The sequence below is a fragment of the Eurosta solidaginis genome, chromosome 3, assembly GCF_040869045.1.
Source record: "Eurosta solidaginis isolate ZX-2024a chromosome 3, ASM4086904v1, whole genome shotgun sequence".
NCBI classification, from domain to species: domain Eukaryota; kingdom Metazoa; phylum Arthropoda; class Insecta; order Diptera; family Tephritidae; genus Eurosta; species Eurosta solidaginis.
In genome coordinates, this window is record NC_090321.1 from 73,443,945 (window position 1) to 73,465,311 (window position 21,367).

At 41.5% G+C, this 21,367-nt stretch overlaps 1 protein-coding gene across 16 annotated transcripts in view; it reads right to left on the reverse strand.

Annotated features, from left to right (window-relative positions):
- Nucleotides 1–3,527: 3,527 nt before the first annotated feature.
- Nucleotides 3,528–21,367, reverse strand: part of alka (alkaliphile) — a 169,883-nt gene continuing 152,043 nt past the window's right edge. For all 16 annotated transcript variants that reach the window (XM_067772324.1, XM_067772321.1, XM_067772320.1 and 13 more), the window contains 5 exons: nucleotides 16,434–16,589; nucleotides 15,985–16,355; nucleotides 15,767–15,895; nucleotides 7,262–7,366; nucleotides 3,528–7,187 (listed from right to left, as the gene is read on the reverse strand). In XM_067772324.1, coding sequence (XP_067628425.1) covers nucleotides 6,987–7,187; nucleotides 7,262–7,366; nucleotides 15,767–15,895; nucleotides 15,985–16,355; nucleotides 16,434–16,589 — 962 coding nt within the window. In that variant the 3' untranslated portion in view covers nucleotides 3,528–6,986. The remainder of the gene's footprint in view (nucleotides 7,188–7,261; nucleotides 7,367–15,766; nucleotides 15,896–15,984; nucleotides 16,356–16,433; nucleotides 16,590–21,367) is intronic.

The window sequence follows — 21,367 nt, forward strand, 5'->3', positions numbered from 1 at the left end:
TATTTCATTATTCGTCTACAATGAATTGGCACACTGTGCGCTTTTGACTTGCAAAAATGAGGATTTCAGCAAACACAATCAATCAATAATTGATCAATCGTTGAGTGATTTGGACTCACGGGATTGATAAGCGCAGTTCACAGCACATTTTACAAAAAGGAATGTATCATACACATATTTAGCAGGCGAGGCTGTGGTGACCCGCAGCTCCTCACGGGATAATGAAGTGGCAGCCGGGATTGCCTAGAAGGTTCAATGTGGTCATATTAAATCATTTCCAATAGCGGATCTATATCCGAAAAAGGACCATCAATATCCCCGAAACCTTCGAGGGGTGTCTTAACCCTTTCGATCCGAACGGAATCTATATATGTTCTGGTATATGTTTGAGGATGTCTAGTCTGGAAATTAAGTGACTAAAATGGGCTTAGCTGATCCCAATTCGTAGTTTATGGTATTCTTAACCGTAATCCCTTCCGTTATTTAAAATTTGATGGTAAACACGTACTCTTTATTTAAAACAAGAACGCAAGTTTGGACGCGAATTTTGTAAGTGACGCTGTTTTACGAGGTTTCGTGGGTATTGAGTTTTAAAATCAACCAAAAGTATATTAATTCATTGAGCTAGTGTTTTCGTTATACATTGAGGTATATTATTATCAGATTTTCTATTTATTTCAAAAATTATTAGCATTTTTATCTCACTGGGATATATGTGTCCCATCAGTATTCATGATGGGCTCAAAGTGTCCCAGTCAAGACTGAACATGCCCATTTCTTAGAAATATATGAGAGTGTTTTGATATTATTAATTACTTCTGTATAGACTTAAAATGCGAAAAAACTTGTTTAAGATGAAATTGCTAATATGTTGGAGTAATCTAGTGAGGATGCCGATTTTGCAGACGGCAGTAGCGATAATAAAAATAAGCGCAGTTTCGGCGTCGGATTCGTGGTGGGAGAGAGACTTTGTCGCCAAGTGCTGGCGTTCACGCCTGTGGACGAGCGTCTCGCCGCTATTCGAATAAAAGCAAAATTTTTTAATATATCATTCATCTGCGCCCATGCGCATGAAAGACACTTTTTATGAACAATTAGAACGCACATACGAGCGCTGCCCCCGTCATGATATAAAAGTCGTGCTTGGCGACTTTAACGCCAGGGTGGGCAAAGAAGGTGTTTTTGGCCCTACAGTCGGAAAGTTCAGCCTACACAATGAAACTTCTCCTAACGGACTGAGGCTGATTGACTTTGCCGGTGCTCGAAACATGGTCATATCAAGCACGAGGTTCATGCATAAAAAGATACATCAAGCTACATGGCTGTCTCCTGATCGAAATACTCGCAATCAGATCGATCACGTTGTGATAGACGGACGGCATGCCTCCAGTGTTTTAGATGTGCGAACGATCCGAGGACCTAACATCGATTCGGACCATTATCTCGTTGCAGCCAAAATACGCACCCGCCTCAACGCGGCTAAAAACAAGGAACAAAAAACACAAGGAAAGCTAGACGTCGAAAAGCTTCAATCACAACAGACTGCCAATGATTTCGCAACTCGACTCTCACACCTGCTCTCTGAGGGCACAACTCATCCTGAAGGAATACAGGAGCAGTGGGAGCATATCTCCAAAGCACTTCATACTGCCGCCGAGGAAAAACTTGGTTACCGGCGGCCACGAAAAAACAACTGGTGTGATGAAGAATGCCGCGTTGCAACCGAAAGAAAAGACGCTGCCTACAGGGCTACGGTAAAAGCGAGCGCGACAAGAGGAGTGTGTGAACGCTATCGTGAGTTGAAAAGGGAAGCGAGACGCCTTTTCAGGAAGAAAAAAGCAGAAGCAGAAAAGCGTGAGTGCGAGGAGCTTGAGCTGCTAGCCACCAGGAATAACGCCCGAAAATTCTACCAAAAAATACGGCGACAGACGGAAGGTTTTAAGACCGGGGCAAACTCCTGTAGGAATGAAAACGGCGACCTTGTAACTGATGTCCAGAGAGTGCTTAGATTATGGAGGGAACACTTCTCTGCTCTCCTAAATGGAGGCAGCAATTCACCGCGCAGAGATGAAGAACCCGATCCCGCAATCGATGATGATGGAATATATGTCCCCCCGCCCGATTATGACGAAGTTAGAATAGCAATAACCAGATTGAAAAACAACAAGGCCGTGGGCGCTGATGGATTGCCTGCGGAGCTATTCAAGTTCGGCGGCGAGGAGTTGGTAAGGCGCATGCAGCAGCTTCTTAGCAAAATATGGGCGGACGAAAGCATGCCCGAAGGTTGGAATCTAAGTGTTCTTTGCCCAGTTCACAAGAAGGGGGATACTGCAAAATGCACCAACTATCGTGGAATCAGCCTTCTTAATATCGCATATAAGGTCCTTTCAAGTGTATTGTGCGAAAGATTGAAGCCCACCGTGAACCGGCTGATTGGACCTTATCAGGGCGGCTTCAGACCTGGTAAATCTACCATCGACCACATTTTCACAATGCGCCAAATCTTGGAAAAAACCCGTGAAAAGAGAATCGACACACATCACCTCTTCGTCGACTTTAAAGCCGCCTTCGACAGCACGAAAAGGAGCTGCCTATATGCCGCTATGTCTGAATTTGGTTTCCCTGCAAAACTTATACGGCTGTGCAAAATGACGTTGAGCAACACCATCAGCTCAGTCAGAATTGGGAAGGACCTCTCCGAGCCGTTCGAAACTAAACGAGGTTTCAGACAGGGTGACCCCCTATCGTGCGATTTCTTTAATTTGATGCTGGAGAAAATTATACTAGCTGCAGAACTTAACCGCACTGGAACAATATACTATAAAAGCGTGCAATTACTGGCATATGCTGATGACATTGATATCATCGGCCTAAACACCCGCGCTGTTAGTTCTGCTTACTCCAAGCTGGAAAAAGAAGCGGTAAAGATGGGTTTGATGGTGAATGAGGACAAAACGAAGTACCTGCTGTCATCGAGCAAAGAGTCAGCGCATATGCGCCTTGGCAACCACGCTACTGTTGGCAGCCATAATTTCGAAATAGTAAAAGACTTCATTTATTTGGGAACCAGCATCAATATTAGCAACAACATCTGCACTGAAATCCAGCGAAGGATCAATCTTGCCAATAAATGCTACTTTGGACTAGGTAGGCAATTGAAAAGTAAAGTCCTCTCTCGGCGAACGAAAATCATACTCTACAAGTCACTTATCGTACCCGTCCTGCTATATGGGGCAGAAGCATGGACCATGACAACAGCAGATGAAGCGGCTTTGGGAGTGTTCGAGAGAAAAGTTCTTCGAAAGATTTATGGACCTCTACGCGTTGGCGATGGCGAGTACCGAAGAAGATTTAATGATGAGCTGTACGAGCTATACGCAGACATCAACATAGTCCAGCGAATTAAAACGCAGCGGCTGCGCTGGCTAGGTCATGTTATGCGAATGAAAGATGATGCTCCGGCCAAGAAAGTGTTTCTATCGGAACCCGCCTATGGAAGCAGAGGTAGAGGGCGGCCCCCACTCCGTTGGAAGGACCAGGTGGAAAACGATTTAAACTCCCTTGGTGTGACCAATTGGCGCCGGTTAGAGGAGCGAAGGAGCGACTGGCGCGCCTTGTTGGACGGCCATAACCGTTTAGACGGTTAAGCGCCAATTAAGTAAGTAAGTAAGTAGCGATAACTTTGAGCCTTCTGCGAAAATCCAAAGCAAAGTACAAAAATATAAAGCTTACATATATTGGAGAAAAAAATAGTAATTGGTTGCATAATAATTATTCCATATAATCATTTGCCATCTCTAAGACACTATTCGTCAAAAGAAATCTTTTACCCATTATTGATGATGTCAGTTGGCAATTGTTGGGTAATCAGTTCTCAACTTGGACGGAGACAAAATCCACCCATAGAATTCGTGATAGGTCTGGCGGGAAATGTGATAGCTCAAGGGAATAAGAGAGCAGCAGTTCGTCGAAGTGGCATGCCTGGGAGAAGAAGGAAACTAGCCGTAGGTCTCCTACCTATTCCAATCACTAAACGAAGGCGTTGCACAGGTTGTGCGGAACAAAATAATGAGAGGAGAACCAAGACGATATACGAAGAATGCGAAATTCCTCTCTGCAAAGATTTCTTCGCACCTTATCATTAATAAAAACCCACTTTTTATACAGTATGTATTGCTTCTCTATTATTTTTTCTTTTATTCTTTACTGAAATTATTCATTGAATTTGAAATAAAGTTAATTTTCTTATAAAAACCAAATGCATTTATATTTCAGGTAAGGGATCATAAAATACTAATCGGGACAAATAAATGCCATACAAAAATATTGACGGGACGTATGTGTCCCAGCCCCTCCCACCGCCCCTTTTTACCCGAATTTCATAATGATGTGATAGAATGCTTTTACTTTGCCCATTGTAACGATTGAACACCTTTAACAATTTCTGTTTACCTCAGAGGCTTTTCGGATTGAAAGGGTTAATCACTGCAACAACAACAACAAATATCGTTGAGTGATAACTTTCTGAACGTACCGTTGAATAAATTTGTTCTTCTAAATTCACTCAACGTTCTTTGACATTTTAAAGTGTTGTTTTTTAATATATTTTTTCCTCTTTATATTGTTGTGAAGTCTGAAAAATAATTTAAGAAATCCTTTTGTCCAGTAAATTTTGAGACTTATCTGTCCGATTAAAATACAGATACATTTGAAAGTTCACAACAGAAAACGGCTCTTAAATTGTTTTATGAAAATCGGGATAAACTTTTTTATACTTGTGAATATTTATGAAAATACCTACATACATATGTACATAATTGATATCGTGCTAATAAGTCTAGCAGCTTCTATTTGTTGTATGTACATAGAGGCAATTTCTTATCATTCTTAAAGCACCAATTAATTTTCTAAATGCTATATATTTATTACTATCGACTTTTCCCTAGATAGCTTGAGCGTTGTCTGCATTAAGCTTTATAAAAAAATATATATACATACGTAATAATAATAATAATAACACTATGCAACAAAATCACTTTTTTTTTGATAATAGATCAAATCCGTTTTTGTAGAGTTTCGGAGTTATCATCCAAAACATATGTAGATATTGGATTTCAAAGTTCCAAATTGGACCGATCTCAAATAGTTTTTTTTTTTTATTAATTATGCTCAATTTTTAAATTCTCAAGCCTATGCAACAGTTTTTTGCGAAAAAGTTGGTAATACGACCAACGTATAATCATGAATTTTGATGCGCTGAATTTTTTTTTCGTTTTCGAGGTTAGGGCTAAGCCTCGATCCATTAAGTCAATTAAGAAATAATACCGGATATCGAGATGGCGTCGGATAGCATATTCGGAACCATACAAATGTGAAAAGTGTTGAAAGCCTGGCAACCGGCAGCAATCACCAATACATTTTTTTTTTAAACGAGAAACATGGAATGCCACCCTTAAGTTTTGCCAAAGTGGTTCCGAAGTGGGCTTCGGTTCCAAATGGCATTTTCCATTTCAACCCTCAAAAAAAAACAAAGAGAGGCCTAACTGCAGACGTGCATGAAAATGTGTTCCAAATATGAGCCAAATCGGACCAAAAATACGATTTTTTGAAATATTTCTATCCATGCGCCACCTATCGGAGTTTTTTTCATATTATTGCATTGTCATCGGGTTCCAAGTTTCAAGCGAAATTCGTTCACAACGGCCGGCCTGTCAAGTCAAGCTAAATAAAACCGTTGTGATTTTAAGCCCCCTCACATAAACAGTTTTTCATATAGATGCGTTTAACACAATCTTATGCATTATCAGTAGATTGCACGTATCATCTGACATGAAAAAGTAGCAATCTTCCAACTTTTGTTGGCAGCAAAGCTTAAGAAGAAGACTTTGACATTTGATTTGGCTAAGCGTACTTTCAAACTTTGCAAGTGCAATTATTCTTCACACTTGTTGGTACTTTTTTAAAATTATTAACAGTTAAAAACTGCAATTATACAAATAAATAGAATACAAAATATGTTAGTACTTTTCTTGTCTAGTGAGAATATTTATAACAGTTCTTCGCGAAATTTTGTATGTGAATAGGCAAAGCGAAATAAACTTCAATTGCCAAGTCTGAAGTTCCTTCATATTTACAAACACAACATCTTGAATGATTGTGGCGATGGTACTGACATGCATAACATTGTGTTGTACGCATATATATGAAAAACTTCATTGTGCCTCGGCTATAAATATGTAAATAAAAAGTATTAATTAAAATATCTGTGTATAAAGAAATTAATTCTATTATGAATGAAAAAACTAGTGTAATATTTAGAATGTGTTAATTTAATATTTTGCTATCAAAATAAACAAGAACGCAAACAGCTAATGGGTGAACTAGAGTGGAACCCTGCCAGATCGGTCGCTTAGTCTAAACTCCACAAATGACGTTTAAGCGTAGTTCAACTGCCAAACTAAGTTGATCTTGTACTGAAAAACCGGCCCTAAGAAACCAACAGTAGGCCATTGAGAAAAAAAAAAAAAAAAATGCAGTACCTAATAATCGATATCGCTACTCGACTGAATTTCTTAAAAGTTTTTAGTATTTAGATATAAGCGATTTTTATTTGATAATAAAGATGATTGATTTCTTTCGATGACTTAGTAATTATCGATTGTAATGAAAAGTTGAAGATAAAATGATAAAAAAATTTCGTGTACTGCAAATCATCTCAAAAATTTACTCAACGTACTTAGATAACATAACCGTTATTTATATCATATCTAAGTTAAAGAAAATTTATTATTTTAGCATAGTTTTATGTTATTTCTCTCATCTCTAAATTAATATATACATACGTACGTGTAAGTAAGTAAATATAAATTAGTTGTTTATAAGCGCGGATCGGAGACTTATAAAAATGTATGCACATACACATATTTGGATATATCTGCTTTTTAACGGAGTCCAGAACTCGGTGGTGTTCTAAAACTCCTTAAATCCTAGGATGACTTCATCAACAATATCGGCCAATAGAGTAGTACAAAGACGAAAAACAATATGGGAAATACAGCTCGTGACACTTTATCGATTTCTCGCCACATAATCTTCTCCACTCCGGTATCTGTGTCGGTCCATGCCACCGAGAGAAGACTTTGACGACGTGCGGGTTTCGGCGGACCACCGTTGCCTTGCAGCGAAGTCTACAGAGATTATAGGGTAGGGTAGGGAGTTATATACATTTTAAAACTATTATTTGAGTTTATTATGCTTATACCTGTCCCGGCGTAGTTGGTGTTTGTGTGGATTTACGAGAACGTACCGCACCGCCCTCCCAGCTGGCAACCGTGGGACATTGACCCTTTTCCATGTTGCTAATTCGCTGAAATTAAAGCAAAATGGTAAGATTAGATAGAATAAATGTTGACAACTGCTGCTCTTAGGTGATAAGCCTACGTTGGAATTGTGAGAAACCGGCAACTACATATATCTTTTTTTAGCTTTCCGAACTAAGCTATAATGTAGGGTGTAACAAAAGTCTAAACAGCTAAATACCACGTTAGACACTGCGGCTAGGGATCTTTTCTATGGAAGTCAAATCAATATCAAGCGAGGACTACGGGTGTTTAATAGTCAAGCTGGTTTCACTATGAATTTGGGTATATGATGTTCAAAGATAACTTGGTCACCTTATTCGTATGCTAATTTTATCAGCCGACATTACGGTACTCATAAATTATACCATTTTACCGTGCCTTCACCACATTATTTTTGCTATTTGCCCATACAAAGGTATACACCTTTAACATACGTGCATATGTACATAGCAGAGCTACAAGAATTGCATTGCATTGATATCTTGTATCCTAATCTCATATTTAGTGAGCCGTTATGCGACAATAACAATTTTGTATTACATATTGATATATAATAAAGTTATAGAGACTAACGTTTCAGTTTAGAATGAAACCTTGTCAAATAAACCAGCAACCAGAATCATTCGCTATTTTTATTTTTGCGTGTTTATGCGGTACAGTTCCTAAACATTTTTGGTGCCTCCTGTGAGGACTAAGTATCTGCGGTTTCGGTTTAGTTTTTTGATTAACATACACATAGTATGGCGGCTTTTAATTTGCGCTCGTCCTCGCGAACATCGCTTCAGCGGATCTGGAGCCAGGTCGAAGCGTTGGATTGTCCAGATAGCATCGAAGCCGACCAACTGTTATCTACATCGCTACAACACTACAACCGGTTCGTAGAAAACCACCTATTCATTGGTATCAGCAGCTCAATCGGAGGAACTCGACGAACACGATGCACTTTTTGCAGCAACAGAGGAAATGTACAACAACATTTGTATAGGATTGAAACGCCATAGGTCAGAGGAACGGAAAACTGTGCAGGTAACACCGTCGTTCAATTTTGCTGCAGACATGAGGTTGGATCCGGTGTCAGTACACATTTTCGATGGCTCACCAGCGAACTGGTTAGTTTTCAAAGATATGTTTGAAACTATGGTCCATAATCGAGTGGATCTGAATTCAACATACAAGCTTGGCAAACTCCGCCAATATGTTAAGTCAGACAGCGTTCCACTAATTGGAGGTTTGTATACGGGCGGATATGAAGAGATTTGGACAGAAATTTAACGTCGTTTTGATAATCCTCGTATACTTTCACAAACCCATGTCCAACGTTTACTGGATCTGCCCAACCAACCGGGCGAAACGCAGAGGGCTTTGAGCAGCTTTGTTGACTGCGTACGCAACACAATTCGCGCACTTACAGTGATGAAAGTACCAGTCGAGCAGTGGGACGCCATAGCGGTGCCGGTTTTATTACCCAAGTTACCTACTATAACTCGTACCGAGTGGGGCATGAGTCTAACAACCAACGAGATACCAAAACTTGAAGACCTGCTTCATTTTATTGAACGTCGTTCACACAATTTGCCTGCTGAATTGCCGGCAACCGCTACTAGTTCAACTACGAGGAATACATCAAGGACAGCGAGTGTAGGTTTTACGTGAGTACCTGTCTTCGAAGACCTAACCTCACGTATGTACCAAGTACACAGGTCAAAGCAAGTCTGACCAGCCCCCAAGGCTCGCTTACCTTGGTACCAATCGATAATGTGAGTGGACACATCATCACCTTGGTGGGGTTGGAGGCCTATCTAACACCTCTTCCATTCTATGGGTCATGGCACCCGGTTGCAATGCAACTCCACATTCGAGCTGACCAACTCTTACCGCATTCGGATATCAACCAAAGCCACCACGATGCTCCCAAAGGGGCCAACCGCAACCGAACAGAAACGGAGCAAGCTCCGCGGGCTATCTGTTCCCCGTGGTACCACTTTTAAGTCTTGGTATGACTTTCGCAGCCGAAGCCACTTCCGGTTGAGTATCCACCTACTCCGGACCGGCCGCCTAGGGGTGAGGTGGGGTTAGAACCCCCCACATCCACGAACACACACACAAATTAACCACCACGATCGCCACCACGTCTGCTCCGTCTAAACACCTCCAAAGCATACCTATTGAGCAAATCAATAGTCCGACTAGTGGAGAGCGCTCCACTCACATCAACCCTACCTTCTTCAACATTAACTCCACAACTACCCAAATCCCTTATGTCCGAGTACTCCGGGCACTCGCACAACACATGCACCCAATCCTCACATGCAGCCCCACATACACACCCCTCCGTTTCGCTCAAGCTCCTCTTATGCAAGAATGCATTAAGAAGACCATGATGACTCAGATTAAATCTGAAGTCTGGATTTTCCGCCACAAATGAAACGTCCCGGATGTACCCTACGTCACCCTGCCGTTGGGACTATTGTCTCCAGCGCTCCTGCCACTTCTCTCTAACCACCCCTTCTAATCGACGCCTATTTTCTAACCATCCACTCTCCACATTATCGTCGGCGGCCCATTCATCCTCCAACAGCGGCAAACTTGCCCTCCTTCTCAGCCTGAAGGAAACAGCGAGCTGTATAACCACCAGGTCGAGAGGGGGTGCACCAAGAAGCACCAGAAGCATATATGATGCTGACCCCGCCGATGCGGACGACCAGTGGGCGATTCTGTGACAATCTGCCCTTCAGCAGCATCATCACAGTTTTGTTCACCGAAATCTCTACGCCAACATGGGCGCCCCAGCCAGCCACTATTTTACATAGGGGCTCGCTGGTACGCTCAATGCTGACGCGATAATCCCCCTCTACTAATAAGAGGAGGTCATCCTCATAGGCGCAGAGTTTGCAAAGATGCTCGAGTTGCCTTAACAGGGAGTCCATCATCATGTTCCATATATAAGGACCACAGATGGATCCCTGCGGACAACCTCGAGCCAACTCCCTTTCCACACTTTCACAGGCACCAAAGATAGTAGCTCGTCTGTCCGAGAAATAGCTCTGCCACAAAGCAATTTCTGGGCAGCCGAGCTCCACTAACCGCTCGATTTCCCAGCGCAGGAAGTCAAACGCCCCCCTGAAGTCAATAAATATACCTAAGACATATTTATTGGAGCTTCTCTCTACACAGTCTTGGACATGCGTCCAGGCGTCTTCAATGCTGCGTCCTTTCCTGAACCCAAACTGTCTATCCGACTGATTACCTCCAACTAGCTCCTGAAGACGCTCAACCATAACCCTCTACAGCACTTTACCAAGCACTGAAAGAAGGCTGATACCTCGGTAAGACCGAGGATCAGATCTTATTTTGTCAGGCGACTTCAAGAGAACGACAACCGTAGCTGCTTTCCACTCACGTGGGAAGTAACCCTCCCATATGCATTTATCATAAACGGCTTCCAAGTATTCCGGAATAAACTTCCACAAACACTTGCACATTTCTCCGTTTATCCCATGTACATCAAGGAGTGTAAGAACGCACATAGCTGCAGCCTCACCGCATCCACACGTATCTTCAGCACAGAAACATCCCGGCGTTTGTCCTCAGTGCACTGCCACGCATCGCCTAGTGAAATGCCCTCAATTCCAGACTCTATCGGTTGATGCACGATGGAACAAGGTAAAGGAGTTGCAGCTTTGTTTTAACTGCCTACGATCCGGCCATAGCATTCGAGAGTGTCCGTCAGGTGTTTGTTCGCAGTGTCAGCAAAAGCAAAATACCCTTTTGTGCCGCAAGTCTGAAAACGCTACAGCATTACAAACAACTGGAACGACGTCAATCAGCCCCTCGTGAGCCGTCCCAATAACTCCCCAGGTGTTGCACCTCAGGTATACCCTCGACAACAATGACGGTTTGGTAAAGTCCGATCATTTCTCCTGCAAGGTGACCGGACTGTTCTCTTGGCGACAGCGATTGTGCTTCTCAGTGGTCGCAATGGAATGCCGGAATGTCGAGCTCTCTGTGATACGGATTCCCAGGTGAGCTTTATATCCGAATCTATTCTAACTTTGTTGAATATTCCCAGGTATGCTGGTAAGGTGCCGGTCGAAGGAGTTGGTTCAAGTTTCGCAGCTCACACGAAGGGCATAGTTACAGTTCATATGCAATCAATGGTTGATGAAACATTCGCACTCAACTTCAACGCATACATACTTGACTCAATTACATCAACCACACCTTTTGTACCCGTTAATACTTCTTCGTGGAGCCATATGCAAGGGCTTCAATTAGCTGACCCTACGCTGGGGACACCAGGCGCAGTGGACCTTCTTATTGGTGCTGACCCGCTTTGATCTTAACTGGAATAAGATCAGGGCCCGACAATATGCCTTGTGCCATTCGCACGCGACTAGGATGGATTGTTTTTGGTCCCGTCGCAACAACCGGCTGCATTTCCACCTTCCATCATTCATTTAGAGAACCCGATCCAATCGACAATGCATCTCTTGATCGGTTGCTGTGTAAGTTTTGGGATATGGAGGAACCAACGGTAGAAGTTTCGTCTCAGGATGATGAGTGTGAAACAATTTTCGTCAAAACTGTGACTCGCTCTTCTGATAATTGCTATTGCGTTCAAATACCGTTTCCGCCAGATGCACCGCCACTTGGTAATTCGCATCAAGCGGCACTCCGGCAATTTCTGCAACTAGAAAGAAAGCTTGCCGCAGATTCATCTTTACGTGAAAGGTACATACAGTTTATGCGTGAGTATGTGACCCTGGGTCACATGAATGTCATCGAAGCTAATGAAACTAGCTTCACTCAATGTTATTATATACGCCACCATGCCGTTACTGGTAAATTTCGGGTGGTATTTAACGCCTCGTCCAAAACCACTAATGGCGTATCGCTTAATGACGCCCACTTTGCAGGACGCCAACTGCAGGACAATTTAGTGGACATACTTCATCGATTTCGACGATTTCAAGTTGCCATTACAGCGGATATTAAGAAGATGCTTCGCCAGGTGTGGGTGGATCAACGGCATCGAAGGTGGCAACAAATCCTTTGGCGGAAGTCGCCTAATGAACCATTACGAACGTACAAGCTCAACACAGTTACGTATGGTATGGCCTGTAGCCCATATAATGCAATCCGGGCATTAATACAAAGCGCTTTGGATAACGCTAAAGTCATCGTTGACGCCAGCCGGGCAGCCGCAGCGAGCAGCAGCATACTTAAATGCTTTTATGTCGACGAATATTTGGATAGCGTCGAAGGTACAGACGTGGCCGTAACACGAGCCCACGACGTAAGCACAATCCTGAAACAAGGTGGATTCGAATTGGCCAAATGGAACTCTAATTGCTCAGTGACCTTATCGAAAATAAGTCCTTCAGCCCCAGCGGATTTGGCAGTTAATCTAGATGATCATGACACCAAAATACTTGGCCTCCACTGGAATCCAGCTACCGACTGTTTATTCTTCAAGATAAAGGTATGTGATGCATTACATGTTACTAAACGCATTATTTTGAGAGATACAGCTCGGCTATACGACCCGACTGGCATGCTAGCTCCCGTCATTGTGGTAGCAAAGAGGTTCCTCCAGGCGCTCTGGAAAGCTCAGCTCGATTGGGACACACCAATAATATCCGAAATTTGTGTAACGTGGCTGACATTTCGGAATGATCTTCCAGTACTAGAAAGAATACGAATACCACGGTGGCTTGGCATAAAGAGCACTACATCGGTTACTCTGCACGGATTTTGTGACGCAAGCATTTCCGCATATGCGGCTGCAATTTACGTACGCTGTATGGACGAAAATGGAAAACCGAAAGTAACGCTCGTAGATCACTTACACCTTGTGGAGCGACTCTACTATAGTTCTCTACTGGATAAAAAAACCACCTTCCACATTTAAGCAATACGAAGCCAATCGTGTGGCCTATATACAGACCAACTCAAATGCTGATGCTTGGAAGCATGTTCGCTCGGAGATCAACCCCGCTGATTGTGCCAGCCGCGGTGTAACCTCAGCCGTACTAGAAGCCCATACACTGTGGTGGACAGGACCGGCCATGATTCACACATTCGATGAAGTATCACCGGTAATCCCCTCTATGTCCTGTGAACAAGAACATATTTTCTCTGACGAAACCCGATCAGCTAAGGTCTTACTCGGTGTGCACACGAAGCCTCCAATGCTTATGACAACTTTCAACAATCAGCGAATTCCTCTGGTTAGTAAATTCAGTCGGCTTAGCAGATTGCTTAACACCACTGCACGTCTCCGGCGGGTCCTTCCACTTTTCCAGAACCATCGGCGCGATGATGTTGTCACAGCCGAAGAAAGAGAGTGGGCACTTGAAGTGCATGTCCGACAATCGCAAGGTAACGCATTTATATCCGACATTAATGCTCTCAAGCCTCGTTCCAGATTAGACCCCTCAAGCAATTTGCTTCCGCTCAACCCGTTTTTGGATGATCGCGGTATACTTCGCCTTGGTGGCCGGCTGATCAATTCTGATTTACCAGCCGAACAACGGAATCCTATTATCATACCACGCGACTGCGCTTTGGCATCGGTACTCATACATGAAGCACACATATACTGCTTACACGGTGGAATACAATCCATGCTACAACATCTACGTCAGAAATTTTGGATAATTCATTGCCGTACCTTGGTTAAGTCGCATATACATAGGTGCATTGTATGTCGCCGGTATCATAAGATAACCCAACGACAGCAGATGGCCTCTCTCCCAAAATCTTGTGTTTTGGTATCTCCGCCCTTCACACATACTGGCCTCGACTACTGTGTGCCCTTTAATGTGCGGGTTGGAGGTAAGCGATCACATACAACAACCAAATGCTATGCAGCGATTTTTATTTGCATGGCCACCAAGGCCGTCCATATTGAACTGGCGGAAGACTTATCCACTCAGGCATTTCTTGACGTTTTCGACCGTTTCATTAGTCGTCGAGGAATAAGCTCGGTTATGTACAGTGACAATGGCACGCAGTTTGTCGGTGCCAGTCGACAGATGCAAAGGGATTTAGAAGAGTGGGTAAGTGACAGATCACGGCAACACATCGCAACAACTGGCACCCGTTGGAAATTCATCACTCCTGCAGCTCCTCACCACGGAGGACTTTGGGAAGCTGTTGTACGGTCTGCCAAAAAACATCTCTACCGTACAATTGGACGACAAACGCTACGATTAATCAGCTTAGTACTCTTCTAGTAAAGATTGAGGCCGTTTTGAATTCCCGTCCACTCGTACCGCTTTATGACGATCCAAATGGTTTTCTGGCCCTTACACCAGCTGATTTTTTGATTGGACGCCCATTGAATTGTCGACCGGAAGTACCTGTACCTGAAATTCATCAAAACCGATTGCTGTATAGGCAGCAGTTGCAACAAATGTTTGAGCATTTCTGGAAGCGATGGCAACGAGAATATTTATCTACTTTGCAGGCCCGTAACAAATGGGCCAGGTCCGCTGACAGATAGGTGATGTTGTTCTTATTTTGAACGAAAATTTGCCGCCCAGCTACTGGCGTATCGGGCGCATCATTGACATGCATCCAGGTAAGGATGGCTTAGTGCGCATAGTCCCAGTGGAGTACAATGGTGGAACAAAATCGCCCGAAGGTACGTTCATCAAGCATATATGCCAGCGCCCTGTGCACAAGATATGTCGTCTGGTTGACGTAAAGGAACCCATCCTGAACCGTGAAGGTTCAGCCGGGCAGGATGTTTAATATTCAAGCTGGTTTCACTATGCATTTGGGTGTATGATGTTCAAAGATAACTTGGTCACCTTATTCGTATGCTAATTTTATCAGCCGACATTACGGTACTCATAAATCATACCATTTTACCGTGCCTTCACCACATTATTTTTGTTATTTGCCCATACAAAGGTATACATCTTTAACATACGTACATATGTACATAGCAGAGCTACAAGAATTGTATTGCATTGATTTCTTGTATACTAATCTCATATTTAGTGAGCCGTTATGCGACAATAACAATTTTGTATTACATATTGATATATAATAAAGTTATAGAGACTAACGTTTCAGTTTAGAATGAAACCTTGTCAAATAAACCAGCAACCAAAATCATTCGCTATTTTTCTTTTTGCGTGTTTAGGCGGTACAGTTCCTAAACAACGGGCTTGCTGATTTAACAACTGATGATAACAACTGTTACAATGCCACATGTCGCGCTGTCCGAAAAGAAGGAAGTCAGATGCCCTAGTTCCGAACTAGCGAGGAACTATAGCAATAAGAGACGATACTTATTATAATCCTCTCCTTTATTCCGAACACGCTCCATTAAAAATAGTAGAACAACGCTCCTCAATACCTTAGGTGGATGTTTGAATGTCAGCAACACTTACCATGGGTAAAACCTTGGGTATTTTGTTGACCTGATATTGGTACTGAACATCTAGAACTTTTACAACGACGAATTCCGCTAGCGCCGCAAACACGGATACCATGCAGCCAGCCATCCAAAGGTCCAGTGCCTATAAAAGGAGAATTAAGTTGAACTAAAGTAAGTGCTCGATCACAAGATCTTTAAAAGTATCATATAAAGAAATTCTGTTCAACTCACTTTCACATAAGCAACTGGTGGAATATCCGCTCTCAGCCCGGTGAACATAGTAACTAAAGTTAGCATACATGTAACTAACAGCGTCACACGTCCTGGAATCGCATCAAGTCCCAACCAAAAACTAAACCACGATAACATCACCACCAACGAAGACGGTGCAAATGTTTGTATAAGATGGTGACCGATTTGACGCTCAAATCGAAAATAAACTGTAAGGCGTGAAAAATTGCCCACCTTTTCAGGCATATAACCATCGCTTTCTTCTAATTCCAGCGGTTGACCGAGATTATATTGTAATAATTTGAGTTCTGGATTTAAAGTGACGCCGGAATCGGACCAACGTAATTTCACTTTTTGATTATTTGAAGAGACTGCACGAGAAAAAAGAGATCCGATTTTTTTTTATTGAGATATCGCACCGAAATTTTACGGTTTTTTGTTGTACTTACAGCTCTCTATGTAAATGGGGCACACCTGTATATCCATGGGATAAAGTTGAAATTCCATTTGACAGGCGATAATTGCGTGCATCCGCGCTGCATAACGTACCGTTTTGTTTTTGTATAAAGTTACAGAGGTGAATTTGTGCGTTAATGTTGCTATCTCTGTAATGAAAACGGAGACACCGTAGCAGGAGAGCGGCCCCAAAGATTTTGAGTTAATAAAATATGGATATATGTAGATATTGTGTTAAGATTTAGAGGAATTCTGGGCAGGTGGTTAGTGGTTGGTGGGTGCTTGACATGAGTAGACGTGCCGCTATATAGCGTTGGGATGTTGGCCAAAGGAGCTGGGGTGCCAAAAGTGGGCTAGGAGGATACTAAAGCAAGATAAATTGAAAGATATGTAAATATGCATATAAATAATAAATCAAAAATATACAAAGCAAACGGAATAAAAAGCTTACAGCACTGCTAAGAAAAGCTGGCGATGCAAAAATATCAAATTATGGGAGACTGAGCACAAGGCAGCTTTAAAAACAATACCATGCTTGAAGCAATTATTGTTAGGATCTTTTCGATTTTGAACACTATCGTAAACACCCTCTTTACCTACTATTATGTACTATGCATACGTGGGACCCCCAACGGATTAGGGGGCGGTCGTAAGAGGCGACTAAAATACCAGATTCAAGGGGCTGTGTAGCGCAACCGTTTCAGGTTGCCAGCGCAATATATAGCTTCTCCAAACTCAATTTTCAATCTCACCTATCCACGGCGAATCCTGCTTCACTAACAGATGAGGCTCTGGCGACCACAAGCTCCTCATGGAACTTGGGCGTGGGGAGGGAGGGATGGCCTGAAGGTTTAATGTGGCCACATAAATCGTTCCCGAGATGGTCGGGCTAGCACCTTAATGGTGCTGTGTTACCGGAGCGTGCCGGATCTGTATCCGGCAAAGGACCATCACATCGATAACACTCCCCAAAGCCTTCGAGAAGCAACCTTATCGCTACAACAACAACAAGAACGTCTAATTGGGTATATCCTGGAATTTGTCAACCAATACCAAAAATGTGAAGTTTGGTTTGGAACATTTTTATTGGCACTACACATCACACCATCTTTTGTGACTCAAACTATCAACCGAATAGATATACTGGAACTAATTTTTATATAACTTTGGTCTGCCAGTAAGAGAAACAGTAAGTTAGGGGCTTACTTCGGCTATGCTAAACATTAGTGCAAGCGAACTATAATCTGATTGATTTTTTTTTAGAAGTATGTAGCTATCAGAACGCCAGTATCCACACTGCAATAATAAATTTCTTAGAAAAGCAACAGTCTTAGTTCTGCTAGAAGCGGATCTTTCGAAATGTTCAGGACGAAAAGAAGGAGAAGGCGAATTTGGTTGAGGAACGCCCTTTCTCTGAATTTGTTTCAACCACACATATGTACATGTAAACATCAAACCAAGCAGACACACATACATGCAAATAGCGAAGCTAAGAGAGCGAAGAGATTATTTCACATACACACTTATAGTTATCACCTAAGAGCAGAAGTTATTACTCACCCATGCAAATGCATATAGCTGGAAGGCAAAAGTGAATACCAGATACATAAAGGAGAAATAAATAAGCATCTGTTCGAGAAGACTACTCGCGAAAAGTCTAGACTATAGCAGAAATGGGCGAACGAGGTAACCGAGAGTATAAAAGCAGCGCAATCCAAGTGATGTTCAATCAGTTTGATTTTAACATGCTATTAATAAAGTGCGCAAGTATTGTAACTGGTAGTATTACAACAGTGGAGTTGTAAATAAAGGAAATATTGCTATACTCAATACTTGAGTTATTTATTCGACAGTTCAAAGATTTGAATGTTGAAGCTGCAAAATAATTAGGAATTTCCGAAAAATTCGACACAATATTATGAATGTTAACATGCTTTGACCTTCATTGAAAAAAATCTCAAAAATATTACTCACAGAGATATAAAACTACAAAAATTTATACTCGTTATAAGACTATACTAACTTTTTTTATTCACTCTTGTCCGACTTGCGTTATTTACATTCAATCTCAAAAAAAAATATTTTGTAACTCTTAAAAAATCATATATTTACCGAATACTTTATTCATATTATTTTTCAAAAATGTATAAAAAAACAACAACTTAAGAAAAAATAAGCCAAGTTGCCAAACATTTCATCGAGTTTTTAAAGCAATGTGCGCTTTCAGCAAACACAACTGTGGATCTGTAGTTGAGTGATAACTTTCTCAAAGCACCGTAGAGTGTTTTGATTCACTCCACGGTTGGGATTTTATGTTCAACGTGTTTATTCGGCTGTCTCGCAGTTCTTTGACAAAGTGTTGGTTATGAATAACTTTTTTCCTCCTAATATAATGGTGAACTGTAAATGATTTAAGAAGTCCTTTTCCTTAAAATTTCAGTTACAAGAAAATAGTTTCCGATTTTCTGTCATAATAATTTCCATAACATATTAAAGTTTACGATTGCATAAGATGAATAGACGATTAAAATAAAAGATTGAATAAAAAAATTTACACCATTCAAACATTCACAATAAATGCCCCTTTCAAACCATAACGAATTTTTATTTTCACAGCATGAAGAATCTTTCTATTCCTCCATTGCCATACCTACCTGTAAAATAATAGCTGACAGGGAGAAGGGCTGTCGCGAATGGCCACACTGAAAGAAATGGTGCTAGTAAAATCAACAAATCGGTTCTGTTGTTCTTGACTTAACGGAGATTCGGTGAAATTGAACGAATTACGGTTAATTCGACCGAGTTCTTTGTCAAACGAACAAATTAGTTTATTATTTCAACAGAAGAGAAATTGTCGATCTTAAGTTAACAAAATTCTGTAAAATTGACAGATTCCTGGTCAATCTAACTGATTTTTCTGTTAACACAACTGATCTCACTGGTCACTTCAACAGCGTTCAACAGTCAATACATGATGAAATTTCGAAGAGAATTTTACGCTCACTGCTTCTCTACTTTGTACTTATGACGATGGTGCCACTTGTTTAAAAAAAAAATACCAAAATAAGAAAACCACCAAATCGAAAAAACACACAAAATGGGAAAACAACAAAAAACTAGTCTTTCAGTTATCAATACAAAACGAAAAACCCTTTTTTGAATTTACTGTGCAAAAAAACATTTATACAAGTTTTGTTCGAAACAATCAAGTTTGCCAACTACATGCGAGAGAAGAAATTGAGAATGAGCTGAGCAGCAACTGAAAGAATTGAGAATCACTTTTGTGGCTACTATTTTCATTTCTATTTGCAAAGCGAAGTTCAAAACTATAAATTAAATAAATTATTAAATATAAAATTTGGTGAAAGTGCGTTTAATAAAACAAAATAATAATAAAGCGTATAATGTTTAATGTGTGCCAGAATATTTGATGTAAGCCCAATTGACGTTCGGTTAGTAAGTGCCACCGTGGTGTGATGGTAGCGTGCCCCGCCTGCCACACCGTATGCCCTGGGCTCGCACCCCGGACAAAGCAGCATCAAAATCTTAGAAATAAGGTTTTTCGCGGGGTCGCCCCTCGGCAGTGTTTGGCAAGCGCTCTGAGTGTATTTCTGCCATAAAAAGCTCTCAGTGAAAACTCAACTGCCTTGCAGATGCTGTTCGGAGTTTCGGCATAACACAGTAGGATCCCATCCGGCCAATTTGTAGGGAAAATCAAAAGGGGCACGACACAAATCGGAAGGGAAGCTCGGCCTTAGATCTCTTCGGAGGTTATCGCGCCTTACATTTATTTATTTATATGGCAACATAGGTACTTTCGTACAAAGCTGTGGCAACAACTTTTTTTGTTCATTTGACTACTAAAACGGTCAATTACGAATCAACGATTTGTGCTCAGATGATTCAATATCTTGTTGCGATGGATAAAAATTGACAGAAATTTCGGTTGAATTGACCCGTATTTCGATTGATTTTACCAGTCTTTTTCTTTCAGTGCAGAGAATGGAAGAAAGGTTTGTTTTTTGCTCGCGATTATTAAATTGAAGCTCCATGAATTGCCCATTTGTGTTTCAAATTAGCTTTTCTTTTAAACGTGTCTCCAGAAAATCAGACTACATATTATTATTTATTTCTAAAATCTAGTTAATAGATTAAATGTGAGCATCCAGTTCAGCGAACATTTTAAAATATGTAAATAATGCAATGTACCAGTCGTTTAGAAAAATGTTAGGAAAATACAATTGAGCAAATGATTTAAGTAATCGAACAGAGATTAAACAGGTGATCGAGGGTATTTACTACTGTGAACTTTTTTTCAAACATTCGCCACTTTTGTGAACTCGCAATGGCTACACTGAAAGAAAAAGACTGGTAAAATAAACCGAAATACGGGTCAATTCAACCGAAATTTCTGTTAATTTTTATCCATCGCAACAAGATGTTGAATCAACTGCGCACAAATCGTTGATTCGTAATTAACCGTTTTAGTAGTCAAATGAACAAAAAAAGTTGTTGCGACAGCTTTGTACGAAAGTACCTATGTTGCCATATACATAATAAATAAATAAATGCAAGGCGCGATAACCTCCGAAAAGATCTAAGGCCGAGCTTCTTTCTCTTCCAATTTGCGCCGTGCTCCTCTTGATTTTCCCTACAAATTGGCCGGACGGGACCTACATGTTTTATGCCGACTCCGAACAGCATCTTCAAGGTAGATGAGTTTTCTCTGCGAGCTTTTCATGGCAGAAATACACTCAGAGCGCTTGCCAAACACTGCCGAGGCGACCCCGCTTAGAGAAATTTTCTTCCAATTGAAAAACCTTATTTCTAAAATTTTGATGTCGCTTTGCCCGGGGTGCGAACCCATAGCATACGGTGTGGCAGGCGGAGCATGCTGCCATCACACCACGGTGGCCATATACATACA